At 55.4% G+C, this 20,642-nt stretch overlaps 1 protein-coding gene across 1 annotated transcript in view; it reads left to right on the forward strand.

Annotated features, from left to right (window-relative positions):
- Positions 1 to 18,366, forward strand: part of CMIP (c-Maf inducing protein) — a 267,356-nt gene extending 248,990 nt beyond the window's left edge. The window contains exons 14-21 of the mRNA XM_055299683.2: positions 2,316 to 2,423; positions 5,447 to 5,563; positions 7,393 to 7,533; positions 8,355 to 8,402; positions 9,658 to 9,804; positions 11,839 to 11,944; positions 13,342 to 13,412; positions 16,372 to 18,366. Of these exons, the coding sequence (XP_055155658.1) occupies positions 2,316 to 2,423; positions 5,447 to 5,563; positions 7,393 to 7,533; positions 8,355 to 8,402; positions 9,658 to 9,804; positions 11,839 to 11,944; positions 13,342 to 13,412; positions 16,372 to 16,425 (792 nt within the window). The 3' untranslated portion in view covers positions 16,426 to 18,366. The remainder of the gene's footprint in view (positions 1 to 2,315; positions 2,424 to 5,446; positions 5,564 to 7,392; positions 7,534 to 8,354; positions 8,403 to 9,657; positions 9,805 to 11,838; positions 11,945 to 13,341; positions 13,413 to 16,371) is intronic.
- Positions 18,367 to 20,642: the final 2,276 nt, after the last annotated feature.

The following is a 20,642-nucleotide window of genomic DNA, read 5'->3' on the forward strand; positions in this document are numbered from 1 at the left end:
GCTCACAGCCTGCTTCTCTGTGTGCATGAGTTCTGGGTGTGGTAGGGCCCTGACTCCCAGTTGAGGACAGCCCTAGACTCGTGCTCCCAGCAGAACAGGGGGAAGGATGAGCAGAGGACAGAGGGAGTTATTCTCCGTGGAGCCATCCCCGGGAGGCTTCCTGGAGAAGGTGGTACTGAACTGGTTGGACTTAGCTAAATGGATCAAACTGGACCTTAGTCTGGAGGGTGGAAAATGGTGTTTGAGAAGGAATCTGAGGACACATGGACACCAAGGTCTTGCTGTGTCCAACCATGGCGGGTCTCTCTGACTCAGAACCCACAGTTTATCAGGCTGTAATTCCATAAGTTCTAGAGTAATTTTTCTCAAACTGTATTACCTGAGGAGCTTGTTCAAAAGGCAGACCCCCCTGCCCTCGCATCCCTTCCCAGTTGCAGCTCATGGGGCCTGGGTGGAGCCAAGCATATGCATTTTGATGCATTTTGAACAAGCATCCCAAGTGCTTCTGAGGGGCTGGTCTCCAGACCACACTGAAAAACCGAGTTCTGGAGGGATCTTGAAGAGTCTAGTTCCAAAACACTGCAATTCTAAACACTGATTTCCCCAAGTGATCCTCAGGCATGGAGGGAAAAAGGAGAAACGGTGGATATGGTGCTTTTAAATGTCAGAGAACAGTGAGTGTCTCCACTTTTCTTAAACTTAAGTCATTTCTTGCCACCTGTGAAGACAGAGTCTCAGAATTATCCCGGGAACTGAGCCTTTATTCAAACCCAGACTTTGACGTTGGGAGAACAAAAGTGGTATCAGCTGCTTCTCGGAGTAGAGAGGCAGAGCCAGCTGCTGGGAGGGTAATTTTCAAACCAGGGAAACGTACATGAGGCCCCGAGTGACCTGCCGGTCTGGAAGGAGCCAGCTCCCCTGGCCAAGGTCCCACACCCAGGCCCTTGTTCTCCTGTTTGCCTCTTTCTTTTTTCTGCTGATTCTCTCTCCCTTTTCCTCCTCACTCTTCTTTCTCCCTTCCCTCCTACCTTCTCCTTCCTAAGTGAAGCCAAAGTTGTTTCCTTTAAAATTATTTGCCATATTTGTTGAATAGTATCTTAACACTCCTAAGTCCTTATTGCTTTGAAGTGGGTAAGTGAGCCCTTGATATTCGTCCAGCTCAGAGGGAAAAATAAAAGCCCACTGCCTTTGTTTTCTGTGTGCTGGTGTGTGGGTTGTGATCAGTTTAATATCTGTGGGTAACGGATTCTTGGCAGCCAATTGTCCTTTCCTAAAGGAAATGATGAGGAACTTCTCTCAGCTTTCTTTGGAGGACAGGAGGAGGTGGGGAGAAGTCCTTTGTGTTTTGTACGCGCCCTGGCTCTCATGCTCTGTCTCTCTCTCTCTCCCCCCGCTCTCCATCCTCTCCCTCCTTCCCTCTCTCTCTCTGTGTAATCACAGCAGGGGCCAGAGTGGATGCAGAATTCCTCCCATACACGCACACAACGTGTGCTCACATGCACAGACAGGCACATCCACACAGACACACAGCTCTGGGAAGGAATGTGAGAGCTGTGCTTTTGGCACTGAAATTGCCCCCAGCCACGGACAGAGATCCTTCAGTGGAGAGGGACAAAGACTCAGGGAAGGAAGTGGGGCAGAGACCTAACAAGAGAAGGTGGCAGAGTCCCAAAGAGGGAGAGAGAGAGAGAGAGATTAGCAGAGCAGATACCTGGAGGGGAGGATGGTACCCACACAAGTCAAGAAAGGGAGGGAAGAAGGCACACACCCAAGAGGGAGAGTCGGTGCTGGGGGCAGCAGAACCCCAGAGAGATAGCACAGAGAGGTTTCTAGAGAAAGAGGGCAGAGAGCACGGGAGAGGAGTTAGAAACACAGAGAGAGGAGGACAGAGAATCAGACAGAGAACGGAGACCCAGGAGATGGCCCCACCCAGAGGAAGGCATAGCAGAAGGGGAAAGGGGGCAGGAGAAGGGGAAAAGGGGCTGATTGCGGGTGGTTGCTCTGGGCATCTCTGCCTGGTGCAGCCACAGGCCCGCTTCCTTCAGATCAGCCAATCAAGCCGGGGCCTGCCCTCTCTCCTGTGCAGCTGACAGCCAGTAGCCAGAGTCCCCCGGGGTGTGGGGGCCACGGTATTTCCCAAAAGACCTTTCATGGCCTTTGGTGGAAGCCTGGGGGTTGCTGGAGGAAACGAAGTTGAGCGGGTTTCTTGACTGCGGGACTTGCCCGAGCCTTTTCCGGTCGTGTGTGCAGATCGTGGTCGCCCTTGTCACCGGGGTTGCATGCAGCTCACACCTGTGTCTTCCCCTGTCTGGCAGGTACACTCATGCCTGCTGAGCGTGCGGGCCGGCAAAGATGGCTGGTTCCAGCTCTACAGTCCCGGAGGGGTGGCCTGCGACGATGACGGGGAGCTGTTCGCCAGCATGGTACGCAGTGGGACGCCAGTGGGGCGACTTCCAGTGGGCCCTGGGCTTGCCATGCCTGACTAGTAAAACAGCCATCCCCCATCCCTCATCCCCTGGGGCAGCCCCTGAGTTTCCAGGGTAACACAATGCTGATCATGAAGGTGGTGGTGGTGGTGACGACGACCATGACCGTCACTGACTCATTTCTTATCTGAGGCTCCAAGCCAAGCACTTGGCATTCCCAGTTGCGCTCAGTCTCTCACAGCATAGTGAGAAGAGGACACATGTCATTGCCCCATTTTATACGCAAGGCAGCTAAGGCCTGGGGCGTTACTGCCTAAGGTCACACAGTTCACTGTCATGGTTATGTTCCTACAAGGAATTGAGTGCCCAATGGGACCAGGGATTCTGGAAGGCATTGCAGGTCCACCAGCTTGTTTAATCCTTACAAGGAGGTGTCACGGTCGGGGTGATTGTTCCCACTATCATGAGGGGTGTGAGGTCACCAAACCAATAGCTGCATCCGTGATGACTTTCCTCGTGCCCGGCACTGTATCCAGCACTTCGTATGCACTATCCTTTTTAATCTGTACTGCATCCTTGTTGCTGAATTACACCTCTGTTGAAACAGAGGCCCAGAGAGGTTCGGTGGCGTGCCTGGGGTCGCACAGGCCTTCTGTTTCCAAGCCCTTCCTTGGCCAGGCCCACATGCTTTCTTCCAGGAATAAAGGACCACAGACTCTTCCTCCCCCAGGGCAGATGCTGCACCCTAGTGGCCAGCAGCCTCACCGACTGCACTTGCTGAGAAAACCCGCTCCACTTACTGGTCACTGGTGCTCCCACACTCAAACTGGGCTTCCAGTTGCAGCTCTGCTGGGAGCTAACTTATTCGCCTTGGGCTGGTAACTTGCCTCTGCCAGCTTCAGCCCCTCGTCCGGGAGCATCGCATTGGCCTCTCGAGGTTACTGTAGAGATTGCATGTGACAGTAGATGCAAGGTGCCTGGCGGGCCAGCACAGTCGCTGCTCGGAAATGACGCTGGTGGTGATTCTCCTCTCTGCTGGGTGGCTGGTTTGGCTCTCCGCACTGAACTTAGCAGAGATGTTTGTGCAGCGGTGACAAATTGAGGCGCTGCCCCTGGAAGCTTCTTGAAAAGGGCTTATTTTTAGGCCCTTTGCCTCATGCACTCCCTCTCCACTCCTCGCCTGCCACCCCAGGCCTCTCAGGGCCCTGCGCATCTAGGAACGTGCCTGCCCCTGCCAGCCTGCACCACCTCTCTCGCGCTCTTGGTCACCTCTCAGGTTCTCCTCTGATGTCACAGCTTCACCATAGCAACGCTCAGCAGCGACCCCTACCCCTACCCTACAATGTGAGGATTCGGTGCAAGAAAGCTCAGGGAGCTGGCGGCTTCCCAGCCCTAGAGATTGCATTTGTATGCCGGAGCTGTTTATGATGGAGCGGAAAAAATATACACAAGGAAGGAAGCAGGCAGCCTCTAGATGAAAGTGTGCTGTTGCCATGGAGATGCATGGCTTGGAAGCCGGCCTCTCGATGAGGCTGCTTTCTCCACCGCCAAGGGCATTTGCCATTGTGTGAAGTTGGAGGAAAGCCAATGGGGTGTCAAGGCCTCCCCCCAGCCCTGGTGACCGGGGACCCCTGCCCTTGGGCCCCCATCGCCCATACACCAGAACAAAAGCCCGCCCAACACATAACCCAAGAGGAAGCAGGATTTGCCAATTCTTGGGTTCCTGGGGCGCAGGCAGTCTCCCAGAACACCCTTCCGAGCTCACAGCGGGCTTGGCAGAGGTGGCTGGGCTTCGTCATGTCCCCTACCCCGTACATGTGAAACCCCCATAGCGAAGGCTGCCTAGAAGTTTCTGCCCGGTTCCAGCGGTGCCAGGAATTCAAAGTATCAACAGTCAGCAGACTCCCGAGGGGAGCAGGGGAGGGGGCTTTTTTGGTTTTGGCAGTACAGTACCCATCATGTAAAAGTTAGCATCTGTAAGCACACTGTTCAGTGACATTGAAGTCATTCATGTTGTTACGCAACCATCACCACCGTTCATCTCCAGAACGTTCTTATCTTCCGAAACTGAAACTCAGCCTCCATTACACACTGACTCCCCCTTCCTCCTGCCCTCATTCCCTGGCAGCCACTTTTCCTTTCTGTCTCTGAATTTCCCTATCCAGGTACCTCATCTAAGTGGAGTCAGAGTCATCCTTCTGCTTAAAACTTCAGCGTAATAAGTGTTTAAAACATCAGAAATTTTATAATGGCAGGAGATTACATATTTAGAGATTCTATTACAGATTCTTAAAGAAACTACAAGGGCCAGGCACAGTGGCTCACGCCTGTAATCCCAGCACTTTGGGAAGCCAAGGCGGGCAGATCACTTGAGTTCAGGAATTCAAGACCAGCCTGGCCAACATGGTGAACCCCATCTCTACTAAAAATACAAATAAATTAGCCAGGCATGCTGGTGCATGCCTGTAATCCTAGCTTACTAGGGAGGCTGAGGTGGGAGGATTGCTTGAACCCGAGAGGCAGAGGTTGCAGTGAGCCAAGATCGCACCACTGCACACTCCAGCCTGGACAATAGAGCGAGACTGCATCTCAAAAGAATAAAAATAGCAAGGGCTACATTTGTTTAAATCAACAGACTTTAAAATGCATTCTAGTCAGCTTTTATTACATTTGGTATTATAAGTTTATACAAAAGATACCCTTGCTGAGCTGGAGCTTATAGTTAAATCAGGTACTACTAAAAGGCAAAAGACAGAATGAAAAGAGGGATCATGAGCATGAGATTCCCTGACTGGCTTATTCCACTCAGCACAGCGTCCTCAGGGTTCATCCGGGTTAGACCGTGTGCCAGGGAAGGGTCTCTTGCATCCCCCTGGGGCCTGGTGATCCTAGAACACCTGGCTGTCTGGACAGCGTGTAGGCAGGTCTGTTCAGTGAGTCTTGGGCTCACTTCCTGCCAGCACGCTGGAGGCTGTCACTGGGTGTCTCTGTCCCTTCACCTGGGCCTTCTTGCCTCACAGGTGCACATCCTCATGGGCTCCTGTTACAAGACCAAAAAATTCCTGCTCTCCCTGGCGGAAAACAAGCTGGGTCCCTGCATGCTCCTGGCGCTGAGGGGGAACCAGACCATGGTGGAGGTAAGGAGCTGCTCGAGGTCCCTGGCAGGGTGGCTGGCTCCCCGTCCCTTGTCCGTGCCGACAGAGCATCTGCTGGGAGCCAGGAGCCGCTGCAGGCACCGGGGGGCAGTGGGCGAAGCGTGCAGTCCTAGCCGTCCTGAGCTTAGTGGGAGCCTCGAGCCTTCAATCCGCAGTCTATTTGTTTCTGTTGTGATTCAGCTGATCCATGGATCAGTGGGGTTGGGGACGCTTCTGTTCTGCTCATCTATTGCTGTGTCACAAACCACCCCTAAATGAGGGCTTTAAAACAAGATCGCTCATTTCTTTTGTGCGTGGGCATTGGGGTACCTGGGCGCAGCTACGCACTTCTCACTTGGGGCCTCATCAGTCAGATGGGGCCAGGTTGGGTTAGTCCCAAGGCTTCTCGCGTTGGCCTAAGAGGCGTCAGACAGTGAGGGCTTTGGCAGCTGCGGCTCCCCAGCCACACTCTCCACCTCGTGGCCTCCAGGTAGCCTGCCCAGCTGCCAAGAACAGACACACCTAGCCCCACAGGTCACCCCTCGCCTGCTGCTGCTCCTCTCTCTCCCTGCACGCTCCAAAGTCCCCAGAAGCCTGAGACTCCCAGAGCAACTGTCCCAAGGGAACCAAGACAGAAGCCATGTCACTTTTTAACTTAGCCTCCCTTGGAAGGCAGGCGGCATCACTTCTGCCACATCCTACTGCTGGCAGTGAGTCACCGCAGCCGGCCCTCAGTCAAAGGCATGGGAGCTAGACTTCACCCCTCAGTGGGAAGATCATCGAAGAGTTGGCAGGCGCAGCACAGCCATGGGAGCTCCCATGGAAATGAGAGTTCGGGGAGATGTGAGCCCTGGGGAAGAGGCAGCGGGAAGGTGGGAGCTGAGCAGGCTGCGGGGACAGCCTGGGCGGAGGCTTGCTGGAGGCCAGGGTGGCTGGAACACAGGGAGCCAAGGGGCAAGGGATCTGGGATGTGGCTGGATGTGCCTGAAGGGCCTTCTGGGTATGTAGAGGTGCTGGGAAGGAGTTTGGATTTAGTCTTGGCTATCCTGTGACAGGGATTCGGAGGCCATGGGGGAGGGTTGAGCAGGGAGACAGGAGACAGGCAGGAGGCGCTGTGAGAAGCGTGGGCTGAGTGACCCGCTCCTTGGTGAGTGAGAAGTCCTAGAACTGAGCACCATGGCGTGCACCTGTAGTTCCAGCAACTCAGGAGGCTGAGGTAGGAGGATCACTTGAGCCCAGGAGGTCAAAACTAGCCTGGGCAACAGAGCAAGACCTCATCTCAAAAAAAAAAAAAAAAAAAAAAAAGTCTTTGGAAAGGGAATATCAGAGGCAGGGCTGTCAGGCGTGTTGACTCCCAGGCAGAAGAGCTACATGTGCAGTCACGAGGCCCTCTAGGAAGCTGTGTGGTAGATGGCCCCAGGGCTCCGAGCCATTCCGTGAGTTTGAGCACCTACTTCGTGACAGCCACTGGGGGAGAAACTGGGGAGAGAGAAAGGTGTCTTAACTTCTGGCCTTTCCACCAGTACTCAGGGGCCTGCAAACATCCCCCAGGGGCCTGCCCCATGTCCAGACACCGCACGGTAAGCAGATGCCTGGGAGACTCCCATGTCCGTTGACATTTGAACCTGGAGAACCTCAGTACGTGGTCACTGGTGCTACCATTGTACAGGCAGGAAGTTGGGCAGGTGATTTTCCCAGGCTTACACAGCCAGAGCTACAGAAAGGGGATAGTGGGATTGCTGGTTTTCAAAACAAGGCCGTTGGGGTGCACAGAGTGTGCTTAGCTAGGGTGGCAGGCCGGGTCCGTAATGCACCACTGCGGTTCTGGGCAGATCCTGTGCTTGATGCTGGAATACAACATCATCGACAACAACGATACCCAACTGCAGATCATCTCAACCCTGGAGAGCACAGATGTGGGGAAGCGCATGTACGAGCAGCTGTGCGACCGGCAGCGGGAGCTGAAGGAGCTGGTGAGTCCCCGGCTTCTCCGGACCACTCCCCTTCCCTGCAGGCCAGGGAGGGCCAGGGCGGGATGCGGGGCAGCTAGTACTTGGACCTGAGTGGACCTCAATCTCACTGAATTCTCCTCCAAACCCAAGAAATTGGTATTACCATCTGCCACTTTTCCGGTAATCAAAGAGAGGCAAAGCAATCTCCAGAGTCACACAGCTCATTGGGGCCTGGCCAGGACAGTGCCCACCCTCCCTCCTCCATGTCGCTTAGACCCTTCCATTTCAGTATCTGGGGGACCCAATTTCCAAATGCCAGCACTCACACCTCTTTGCTGGAGGACTTTGTATGTCCACATGCGTATGCTCAAACCTGTGTACGCAGAAGGACAGAAGGGGCAGGAAATTCATGCCTTCTGATCTCCTGGAGCAGCCCTCAGCCAATCCCTACTGGGGAGAGTGTGTATAAATACCCCAGCTCCCTCACCCCTTCAGTGAGATATGTTTGACACATGGCTTCTCCACCATTTCTTAGAGTCCGCCGGTGGGATTTGGTGCCAGTACCCACCCAATGATAGCTGGATTGATAACACCCTTTCCATTATAAGCATCCACAGTGTCACTTCCCCACTCTCCCACTGGTGTTTCTTGGGATCACCCTCCAGTAAACCACCTGTGCTCAAACCTCATCTCCTGGTTTGCCCCAGAGACCAAGACCACCATGTTGCCTTGTATCACCAAGAAAATAATGATGGCTCTATGAGTGTTGTTAATAGAGGTGGAAATCTGGAATGGAAACTTGGGGAAAAGAATGGTTGTAACCAGCCTGATTTCTGTTGCAGCAAAGGAAAGGCGGGCCCACCAGGCTAACACTGCCCTCCAAGTCCACAGTGAGTTGGTTTGGTTTTCTTTGGGGCTGGATGGAGAAGGTGGGTTGGTCCTCTCTGTTGGGGAATGGCAGGTGGCGTCTGCTGCGGAGATGGGAGGTGATGGAGGGTGGGGCACAAGGACCCCCTAGTACTTAACACACCAGCTCTTCCAGGGGTAGCTGGGTTACAAGAAGAGAAGTCAAAACCAAAAAGAAAGTTAAAATATGATACATTTTGTTGGTGATAATAGTATTGATATCCAGTTATTAATAATACTAGGAATAATAGCAGATATACCTTGACCATTTGTGTGCCAGATGCTATTCTATTAGTTTGTTTTATCCTCACAGCAACCCTTGGAGGCTTCTGTATCTTACTATTCGCATTTTACAATGTCTTTAAGGGTCTTATTTCCTTCTATTCTGATGCCCCCATTGTATTTGACGCATGGCTTCTACTTCCTGGACCAAAAGGGCTGCTCAGGCTCCAGCCGTCTTGTCTCCATTCCAACCAGCAGGAAGGAGAACATGCCCCTTCCTCTTAAGAAACTTCCTGGAAGTTCTACTTGACATGTCTACTTACATCCCATTTTCCAGATTTAGTGTGTGGGGCCGCACACTGAATCAGCCTTCATTCCGGGCAGCCACAGGGCCGCTAACACTCAAGGGTGGAGGGGAGTGAGGCATTTGTCTTAAGAACCTCCCAGTGCGGTGCCCAGGCATGCGCTGGTGTCTTCAGGCATTAGAGTTGAGTGTGGCCTCGGTGTTGGCATGAGCGGCTGCCCGGGAGTGAAGCAGCCAGTCACACACCCTGATGCACAGACAGAGACACACAGAGACACACCAACACACATACACACAAATATACACACACAGACATGCACAGACACACACATGTACAGACAGATGCATACACAGACACGCACGCAGACACACACAGATATACACACATACGGACACACACACACAGACGCCTGTGGGAGGATCGTGGCCTTGGAACACCCTGCTGATGACTCAGGGTGTGAGTCACAGCACTGGAGGCTTTCTCCTCCGCCTGGCAGCTGTCATCCATGGGATGTGTGGCAGCCCCTCCCTCTCTGGCCACCCCCTTGGCCCATCCCACCAAGCCATGCCCCCACCTCAGCTCCTGGGATTTGCCACCCCCCAAGAACCGCTCTCTGTAGGGCGAGGGAGAAGAGGAGGATAGGGGATAGGAGGGCTCAGGGTCTCAGGAACTCCCAGCAGCACCCTCAGGCCTCTCCTGTGTCTGCTCGCAGGACGCTGACTTGGCTCGTTTGCTGAGCTCTGGCTCCTTCGGAAACCTGGAGAACCTCAGTTTGGCCTTCACCAATGTAACCAGTGCCTGCGCCGAGCACCTCATCAAACTGCCTTCGCTCAAGCAGCTGAACCTGTGGTCCACTCAGGTATGTCCTCCCACCCTGCTCCAGGCTCCCCACGCCCTCCTCCTTCACCTCTGCACCCTCCTCCCTATTCCCCTGTACCATCTTCCTTTCCCCTCAGCCTCCTCCCTGCCCCCTCACCCTCCTCCCTGCCCCCTCACCCTCCTCCCTGCCCCCTCATCCTCCTCCCTGTCCCCGTTATTCTCCTCCCTGCCCCCTCACCCTCCTCCCTGCCCCCTCACCCTCCTCCCTGCCCCCTCACCCTCCTCCCTGCCCCTCACCCTCCTCCCTGCCTCCTCATCCTCCTCCCTGTCCCCCTTATTCTCCTCCCTGCCCCCTCACCCTCCTCCCTGACCCTCACCCTCCTCCCTGCCCCTCACCCTCCTCCCTGCCCCCTCACCCTCCTCCCTGCCCCCTCACCCTCCTCCCTGTCCCCGTATTCTCCTCCTTGCCCCCTCACCCTCCTCCCTGCCCCCTCACCCTTCTCCCTGCCCCCTCACCCTCCTCCCTGTCCCCGTATTCTCCTCCTTGCCCCCTCACCCTCCTCCCTGCCCCCTCACCCTTCTCCCTGCCCCCTCACCCTCCTCCCTGCCCCCTCACCCTCCTCCCTGCTCCCCTCACTCTCCTCCCTGCCCCCTCACCCTCCTCCCTCCCCCTTCACCCTCCTCCCTGCCCCTTCACCCTCCTCCCTGCTCCCCTCACTCTCCTCCCTGCCCCCTCACCCTCCTCCCTGCCCCTTCACCCTCCTCCCTGCCCCTTCACCCTCCTCCCTGCCCCTTCACCCTCCTCCCTGCCCCTTCACCCTCCTCCCTGCCCCTTCACCCTCCTCCCTGCCCCTTCACCCTCCTCCCTGCTCCCCTCACTCTCCTCCCTGCCCCCTCACCCTCCTCCCTGCCCCTTCACCCTCCTCCCTGCCCCTTCACCCTCCTCCCTGCTCCCCTCACTCTCCTCCCTGCCCCCTCACCTTCCTCCCTGTCCCCCTCACTCTCCTCCCTGCCCCCTCACCCTCCTCCCTCACCCTCACCCTCCTCCCTGCCCCCTCATCCTCCTCCCTGCCCCCTCACCCTCCTCCCTTACCCTCACCCTCCTCCCTCACCCTTTCCCTCCTCCCTCACCCTCACCCTTCTCCCTGCCCCCTCACCCTCCTCCCTGCCCCCTCACCCTCCTCCCTGCCCCCTCATGCTCCTCCCTGCCCCCTCACCCTCCTCCCTGCCCCTTCAGCCTCCTCCCTGCCCCCCTCACCCTCCTCCCTGCCCCCCTCACCCTCCTCCCTGCCCCCTCACCCACCTCCCTGCCCCTCACCCGCCTCCCTGCCTACACCCCAGGCATTGCTTACCACACAACCCCTGCCTCAAGCTCAGCACCCAGTCCCCGAGGCTAGAGGAGGTTGAGGACCTTATGAAGCCCTGCGGCCCATTTCCCAGTTGGAAATACTGTGCCCAGTTCTGTGTCCTGAGGTTCTGAGAGGTGGAGCTGAGACGTGAGCCAGGCTTCGCTGGCCTGCGGGGGGCTGCGCAGGAGGCTTCTGGGTCTTTTTGTTATATTAACACCAGTGGCTGCTTAGTCCCAGCTCATTGTCAACTGCACCGCACAGTCCTCTGCACAGGGCAGATGAGGGGGCCTTCACTGCACGCCTGTGAAGTGCAGGTTCTGCCCTCACCCTAGTTTTCCAGAAGAGAAACTGGGGACAGTCCCCGCAGCCTGCCCCCGGCCCAGCCCTATCCTTCCAGTGTCCACCCGGCAGGAGAAAGCCACCTAGGCAGCATCTCGAAGCTGGGGAGAGACAACTTCAAAGCCCTCCTTCGTGGAGGCAAAACTGACTCCCAGGGGGCCCTGGCCTGGCTCCAATCCCAACAGCAGAAGGTGGATTCTAACCCGGGTCAGAGAGGCATGGGATTGTTTAGGGGAAGCGAACGCAGCCCAGACCCCAGGGCTTGGTGGGCCATGGGCCTCAGAGCTAGGCACTGTCCCCATCCCTTTCCTCCACCTCTGCCCCAGCCTCAGAGTCACTTCCCCAGGAGTGGCCAGGAGAGGGCTGAGGGTTTCTGTGCTCTGCAGTTTGGAGACGCCGGCCTGCGGCTGCTGTCGGAACACCTCACCACGCTCCAGGTGCTGAACCTGTGCGAGACCCCTGTCACAGACGCTGGCCTGCTGGCCCTGAGCTGTGAGTGCCTCTGGGGCAGCTGGGGGGTGAGGGGCCGCTTTATTCATTCCTTCCTTGCTTCAGCCAAACTGGCCAAGCACTGACTTTGCACCATGCACAGATAGAGAAATTCGTTCTTTTCACAAACGTATTCACTGCACACCTCCTGTGGACCAGGCACTATTCCAAGTGCCAGGAACAACACAGGGAAAAATATCCCTGACCTCAGGGAGCTTATATTCTAGAGGCAATAGAAAAAATGAATAAGGGCAGCCCATAGCCACTTGACACTCACAGTCCACTGAGGGGTCAAGTTCAAGGACAGGGCTGTAGTGCATTGCCACTGTGGTCCCCCGACCAGTGGTGGCAGCATCTTCTGGGGGCTGGTCAGAAATGTACATCCCCAAGCCCACTCCAGACCTTCTGACTCAGACACCGCACGGTAAGCAGATGCCTGGGAGGCTCCCGTGCCCGTTGACATTTGAGAAGCCCTGTCATAAGAGAAGGAGGCACAGAATTCTCAAGGAACCTAGAAAGGCCAGTTCCTGTGCCCCAACCCCAGTTGACTGAAGTAGCCTCAGGGATATTGAGCCCGGGATTCTGTATTTGACCAGCTTTCCCTTTTCCAGGCCCACTGCTTTAGATGAGAAGACCTATGGCTCAGTGGGAAGAGTCAGAAAAGGCTTCCTGGGGAGGTGCTGTTGAGTCTGGGTGTGAAGACAGATTTGTGGGAGTTGGCCAAGGGGGAAGCACCCTGGGCAGGGGCCGTGACTCCTCCCGGGCCATTGGCAAGTTCTGGATGGCTTGGGAGGAGGTGGGGGCAGGTGACTAGGTCAATGGAGGCAGAGAGGCAGCGCTCGGCCAGTTTGGCTGCAAATGCAAATGTGCTGCCTCCCCGGGGGCACGGTCCGTCATCAGCAGTACAGATTCCTGGTCCCTGCTGCGGCCCTGCTCAGCGTCTGTGGGAGTGGGTGGAGGGGTCTGCTGCCCGTGTGACTCCATCACAAACCAGAGGTTGAGGCTTGCTGTCAAGAAGCAGCACCGAGTCAATGACGTCGGGCGGACCATCCGGGGTTCCCTTAGTGGGGAGGCCTCGGGCCTGATCTGGGGTGTGGCAGGCGAGCTCTGGGGACATCAGGTCCAGGCAGTGGGGGGACACGACAGAGGGACCAGAAGGGAGGGAGGCTTAGAGGGTGGGAAGAGAATGAAGGCTCTGTTCAGACCAGCACGTGCCTGAAGTAGACTTTTGGTGTCTAGTGGGCCACCTACCCTGGCTGTGCCTACGAAACCTGCCTCCCCAGCCCCATCTCCTAACAGGGGGCCTGGCACCTGCATTCAGCTCCTCCAGCTTGGCCATCCCATACCTGCATACCTGTGGGGCCTCGCTCTCCTAACAACTGTATCTGTCTCTTGGGCAGCCATGAAGAGTCTCTGCAGTTTAAATATGAACAGCACCAAGCTCTCAGCTGACACCTACGAAGATCTGAAGGTAATTCCCTCCTTCCTACCCACTCTCCTCCCCTCCTTCCGCTAGCCAGCGTCTGGATGCTGGTGCATCTCCCACACGGAGCTCATTCTCCAGTAAAAGACGATGACATCTACAGATCAATACATAAAATAACGGCAAATCAAAAAGAGTGACAAAGAGGAAGCAGCAGGGAGGTAATTGGAAATAGGAGGGCCTGTGTGGCCTGGGGTGATCAGGGATGGTCCCTTTGATGAAGAGGCCACAGGAGCTGAGACCCAAAAGGTAAGAAGCCAGAAATACAAAGGGCAAGAGGAAGAGCAAGTGCCAAGGTCCTGAGACAGAAGAGATTGGCAAGGCCTGGCTTTGTAGCAAATGTAGCCAGGAACTGAGAGAGGGAATAGGCAGGGGCCAGATGGAAAAAGCCCTCACAGGTCGCAGCAGAGCAGCGAGTCATGCTTTTCAAAGCGTGCTCTGGCAGTTAGGAAATAAATACTTTGAGAGGGAGCAGGAGGAGAAGCAGGGAGGGCTGAGCAGGGCTGGTGCCTCACCACTGAGGGCTGCGCTGCACCAGCACTAGGCCAGCAAGTGAAATCAGGGAAAGAAAAAGGATCGGAGAGGGTGGAAGGCAGGGGCGTTTTAAGAAACGCACTTGCACGTCTTGCGAAGTTTGGAGGAGCCAGGCCTTCAGTCGCCTCCTGTCACCCCGTCCTCCTGGGCCTGTACCGGCTGCCCCAGAAGGAGCAGGCGGGACTGGCAGAGGGCCAGCATCCTGGGAGAGAAGGGCTGGGCTCAAAGGCAAGAAGGCACAGATGGCACCCATGAGCCACGCTGGCACCTTCGTGCTCTGGAAGCTACTTAGAGGGAATCCCCCGGCAGCCCTTGGCCGGGGCCCACCTCCTACAGCCAGGCCTCCTGCCGCCAGGGCGTGCGCACTGGGGCATTCTCCAGATGCTTCTGGAGCCTCTGCTGTGTACCAGGCCCATGTCAGGGACAGGGACACCGTGGCGTGGCTACCACAGTCCCCGCCTGGGGGATACTCCCTCCTGGCAGGCACAGGCAAGCTCAGCAAACCAAGGCGGGCAGAGGGCCTGGTGGGGCCAGGAGGGACAGTCGGTAGGGAGCGAGGTCCAAGAGAGGAGATATGGGATGCAGAAGGTGGCAGGGGCACAGCCAGCAGATCACCCATCCCACCTTTTAGACCGCAGCACTCAGGGTGGCGTCTACAGACCAGTGCCCTCGGCACCACTCGGGGGCCAACAGAAATGCAGGATCCAGGCCACCCCAGGTAACCCCACCCTGGGGGATTTCTGTGCACACTCATGTTTGAGAAATGCTGCCTGGATTATCTTGAGTTCAAAGTGCTGAAAGTCAGATGCTACTGAGACCAGGCTGGAAAGAGGACATGGGGAGTGCAGGAGAGGCCACTTGGGAAGAAAAATCACTTTCAGTCGACATTTTATTTTCACACATTTGGAAGAGACATGGTGCCAACTTAATGCTGCCAGCCTGACCAGCCTCCCTGTGGAGGGGACTCGAGCAAACAGCAGCTGCCTGTCCTTTGGAGGAGGGGCCTCCGCTCAGTGCCAGGCAGGCCACGCCCCACTGTTCACTGCCTAGTCTGGCCAGACCTTCCCATTTTTCAAGAGAACCTTGAAATCTAGATTCTTCTGTGAAGTCTCCTAATTTTGAAAGGCTAGCTTAGTATGCTTTGTAGCACTGCAGGTGGCTGCAGGTCCCCACCTGTAACCTCTGCCTGGGCGGTGGAGAGCCATTGAGGGTTGTTGAGCACAGGAGAGCAGCAGTGAGGGATTGCATGTGCGTGTGTGTACATGTGTGTGTTCATGCATACATATGTGTACATGCATCCAAAAAGTGTCCTGGCCAGTGTACAGGAAATTTGGGAGGGAGGAAGTAAAGGCATGAGGCCAGTTAGGAGGCAGCTACCTCTCTGTATAGTGGAGGCTTGTTAAGAAAAAAAGCTGGCCGGGTGCTTTGGCTCACGCTTGTAATCCCAGCACTTTGGGAGGCCGAGGCGGGCGGATCACGAGGTCAGGAGATCAAGACCACGGTGAAACCCCATCTCTACTAAAAATACAAAAAATTAGCCGGGTGTGGTGGCGGGCGCCTCTAGTCCCAGCTACTCGGAGAGGCTGAGGCAGGAGAATAGCGTGAACCCGGGAGGCGGAGCTTGCCGTGAGCCGAGATTGCGCCACTGCGCTCCAGCCTGGGCGACAGAGCGAGACTCCGTCTCAAAAAAAAAAAAAAAAAAGAAAAAAAGCCAACTGTTTATAAAAGAAGAGTGGAAGTCTGGGTAGCAGAAACAGAAAGCAGAAAACAATGGAGAGATATAGCAGGTGGAATCGTAGAGTCTAGCAATGCATCCAGCCTAGGGGGAGCTTCAAGTGGGAAGAATCTAAGCCAAACCCTGGGTACCTGGGATTTACGGGGATCCGCGTCACTCACCCTGTCCATTCTCTGATAATGATGAGAATATCACTAACAGTAAAAATCAGAACAATTTCCTTTCCTAGGGCATATAACGGTGCCCTGGGCTTTCTACATTTGGTATTTAACCCCTAGCACTATCCTTTGAGCCAGGGACTAGAATCCAATTGGCCCACATAGGAAGAAATTGAGGCCCCGAGAGGCTGGGTTATCTGCCCATGGTCATGCAGCAGCAAGTGGCAGGGCCTGGGTTCAAACCCTAGTGCTTCCACCTGCAAAGACAGAGACCAAAGGCCATCTGAGGCACGGGCATGGGAACCCTGCTGCCTGGTTTCTGTGGGGCCAGGGCACATCCCACCTGCTCTGTTCTCTGCCTAAGGCCACCCACCCCTCCAAGAGCCCAGGTAGCCCACAGCACCAAGGTGGGGAGAGGGTAGCAGGGACCCCCAGCCGGCCATGCGGGTGGAGTGAGGCACTGGGAGCTTCTGCAAAGGAATGGCCTACATGTGACAAGGACCCTTATTGCTACCCCCAGGCCAAGCTTCCCAATTTGAAGGAAGTGGATGTCCGCTACACCGAAGCCTGGTGAAGCTCCCAGCTCAAGGCAGGAAGACGTTTGCAACCGCGACAAAATAACTCTTGACTAACAGCCGCAGAGCAGCCGGTCCTGGGGTCCCACCCTGGTGCCCTGGCTGTGAGATAGATGGGGAGTCTTTCTGGGGGCGGAGGGGGGAGGGGGTGGGGAGGGGGCCCACAAGCACGCCCAGCCCCCGCCGAATTCTTTTAGCTTCGTAATTGGAACCTTTGACCTGATCTAAAGTGGACTTTGTAGCAACAAGAGGAGCATCAGCGGGTCGGGGAGGGGGTTGGGGGTGGGTTAGGGGGTGGGGGACCCTTTGTGGATTTTCTTTGCCTTTGTGTTTGATGCCGTCGTGTGGGAAAAGTCAACTCCGATGCCACCAGTGCGGGCCGGACGAAGGAGGCTTTCTTCCTAGAGGCTCCGAGCTGAGCTTCGAACTCGCCCCCCGCCCTTGGGACAAGAAGACCCAGTCACATCACTGCACCCGTCCTGTGTCCTCACCATTGCTATGCAAAGTGATTCTTGTTGTACATAAGATTTAAATAATGCACCTATTTAAGACATGTTGACAAATTGCGGGTCTGGGATCCGCCTCTTATTTATGAAGTCTTTGACCGTCCCCCCCCGCCCCGCCCTCCCGCCCCCCCCTGGCGTGTAGTACTGTATAAACCAGTCAGCTGTCGGGTTAGTGGTAGTATTATTGTTATTTTTTTAAAGGAAACAAACAGACAACAAAAAGAAAAAAAAAAGAACCTCCTTGGAAAAATTAATTGCTTTTTCGTAATGGATTCTCTATGCTAATGCTCTCTCGTCTGTCTGTCTGTCTGCCCGCCTCCCCCACCCACCACTGTGCGTTTCTGATTTCCAGATGTCTCCAACTCCCTCACGAGGTGGGGCTCAGGCTGGAGGAGGAGGGATTGAGACCCCCTTGCTCCACTAAGGCCCAAGCTCTTTCTCTCGGCACCTTTTAGACTTGAATGGGAGGCTACTAACCTGCCCTCTCCAGTCCACCCCGGTAAAAGAGCTGTTCCCCACCCCCAGGGAGCTCCTGTCCCTGTCAGCCTTTGCTGTCCCCTGTCCCCAACGGAGACTCTGTCACCCATGGGCTCCCCCTGCCATCGTGTGCTTCACGTGGCCCCATGCATGCCCGCCTCTCTGCATGGTCTCTTGGGAAAAGAGAGATACGTCGCCTCTGCCAGTCCGACTGCCCTCCCCCTCCACCCCACCCCCACATGTGACCACTGCAACGAAGACGCTCCTTCTGTCCCCGCCTGCTCCGAAGACAAACCAACCTCCGTTTCTTTTATAAACAGTCGGCTTTTTCTTAACAAGCCCTCACTGTACAGAACAGCCCGTTGATGGTTTATTTGGGGTCCCCGTCTCCCCCCAGCCCTTTTTTCTGTTGGTTTAGCACAAATACTTCCCTCCTCCGGCACCTCCAAACCTACCCCACAGTCAGTGTACTTGTTTTATATATATTTAATCTTATTCAATGGAAACCATGCTTTTGTCGTTTTATACTTTGCTAGGTAGACTTTATTACCCCCCTACTATGCCCTCATTTTTTTAAAAAAGGAAAAAAAAAAGAAATTGGGTTCCAGTCTTAATTCATTTTCCGTGCCAGGTTTTATTTTGTGTGGGTGTGAGTGTGTTCTGTTTTGTGTTTTGTTTTTTGTTGTTGTTTTTAGTTGTTTGGTTTTCTTTTTTTCCCCCCCTCCGGTCCCATACTTCACAGCACTCTGGTGCGGGAAGAAGCAGAAGCAAAAAAAATAAAAATAAAAAATAAAAAAATAAAAAAAATAAAAAAGGAAAAAAAAAGAAGAAACAAGACATGCCACCTTTCCCCTCGCACTGTTGCTTTTCCTGATGGTTAATACTACTGTCACGTAGCTGTGTACAAAGAGATGTGAAATACTTTCAGGCAAAAATAAACTGTAAGTGACTCATCAATGTCTGGCCTTTGTGTGTGGTTTCACGGCGCCCAGGGGGAGAAGGTCCAAGGAGGGGGCGAAGCCCAGGCGGGAAATCTGAGGCTCAAGACAGTGCCGGGACGCCCTCGCCATCTTCTGCACGCACTTCCTGAGGACCAGGGCTCAGCACCCTGGCTGCTGTTGGCCAATGGGGCCGGAGCCGTCTTCGTTGCAGGGGGCTGTTGTGTTCGTTGCCAGACATTGAACAGCATCCTTGGCTTCTACACAGCAGTAGCACCCCTTCCCCATTTATGACAACCAGAGTGTCTCCAGATGTTGCCACGTGTCCCGTGGGGGGCAGTTCGCTCCCCAGCTGAGACTCCGTGTCATAGACTGAGGTCAGTGCTGCTGTTCAGCAGGGCCTTAGGAAAGCTCTAGCCCAGAGCTACTCCAAGGAATGTGCCTTCCTTCCACCTAGGCGGTCTTGTGAAAACGCAGATACTGATGCCATAGCGCTAGGCGGGGCCTGGGAATCTGCATTCCTGACGAGTTTCCAGGTGATGCTGTGCTGCTGGTCAATGCCAGGTTCCTAGACCCACACTTCAGCTGCCTCCTCCCCCTAGATGTCTCCAAGAGGCAGTCTTGACAAGGCCAAAAAGAAATGCTTTATCTTGGCCAGGCACGGTGGCTCACTCCTGTAATCCCAATACTTTGGGAGGCCGAGGCGGGTGGATCACAATGTCGAGAGATCAAGACCATCCTGGCCAACATGGTGAAACCCTGTCTCTACTAAAAATACAAAAATTGGCTGGCAGTGCTGGCGTGTGCCTGTAGACCCAGCTACTTGGAAGGCGGAGGCAGGAGAATCGCTTGAACCCGCGAGGCAGAGGTTGCAGTGAGCCGAGATCGTGCCTCTGTACTCTAGCCTGGCAGCAGAGCACGACTCCGTCTCCAAAAAAAAAAAAAAATAGTAAAGGAAAAATGCTTTATCTTCACCCCTCTTCCTAAACCAGTCACCCTTCAGGGTCCCCCAGCTCAGCAGGGGTATCCTTGTCCTCAGCCCAGGCATGTCCTGCCTCCACATGCTGACAGAAATCCAGGATGTCCACAAGCCAGTCCTCTGCCTCTCCACCATGGGCCCGGCCCGAAACCATCTCTCCAGAGACTCTGTGACTGGAGCTGCCCCCTGCCAGCCCCCACCGTCTCCACACCATCCAGCTCCCTCTGCTACCTGCCCCACCTCTCCACACCTCTCTCTGTGCCCTGGTGGCCGCCTTCCAGAGGCCTCTGCCAGGTCTTTTTAAGACAGGTGAGAAGGCTGGGCACGGTGGCTCATGCCTGTAACCCCAGCACTTTGGGAGCCGAAGGCAGGTGGATCACCTGAGGTCAGGAGTTCAAGACCAGCCTGGCCAATATAGTAAAACCCCATCTCTACTAAAAATACAAAAATTAGTCGGGTATAGTGGCCCACACCTGTAATCCCAGCTACTCAGGAGGCTGAGGCATGAGAATCACTTGAACCTGGGAGGCGGAGGTTGCATTGAGCCGAGATCTTGCCATTGCACTCCAGCTTGGGTAACAGAGTGAGACTTCATCTCAAAAAAGAAAAAAAGAGGTGAGAGTATCAGTCACTCAGCGGTGCCCTCCTCAGGTCACACAGGGAAAGCAGGCGCTGTGGAAAAGGACAGGAGGGCTCTTGACTGCTGGGGTGAGAGGCCTCAACAAGGACGTCAAATGAACAGTCCAAAGAGCGCTTGGCTCCCTGAGCTCCCATCTTCGGGCCAGATGAGCAGCTAGTGGTATAGATGTGTGCATGCGCGAGCCAGATGCTTTAGCCTGCCCCATGTTGCCCTCTCCACTGGCATAGGGCCTGGCTCACAACAGGTGTTCATTGCTCCAAGGGTTGGGGGAGGGTGTAGCCTGGGGCCACCCTCGCCCTCCCTGTTCTGCCTGGCAGCAGCTGGGCTCCTCTGCCCACTGGGTGAAGCTGGAGAATGCAGGCTCCCCACTGGAAGAAGTAGGGGGTGTCTTCCCTAGCATCCCAGCCGCTGTGCCCGTTGCTGGCAGGAGTTGCCTCCGTCCGTGGGCTGTTCACCAGGATTCCAGCTTTCAAGGTAACACAGCTCCCTGTCTCGCCCCTTCAGCGTTAGCCTGGGAACTACCCCTCTCTGGTTCCTGGGTGCCTCAGCGTCCCTAACCTTGCCTGCACCTCTGCGATTCTCACACCTGGCCTGTGCCTCCTCCCAGCTGCAATGAGTTACACCACGTACTCCCCTCGCCCTTCAACCCAGGAGTGGTGATAGCTCCCCTCGGTTA

This window comes from Symphalangus syndactylus, chromosome 11 (genome assembly GCF_028878055.3).
Source record: "Symphalangus syndactylus isolate Jambi chromosome 11, NHGRI_mSymSyn1-v2.1_pri, whole genome shotgun sequence".
Classification (NCBI taxonomy): domain Eukaryota; kingdom Metazoa; phylum Chordata; class Mammalia; order Primates; family Hylobatidae; genus Symphalangus; species Symphalangus syndactylus.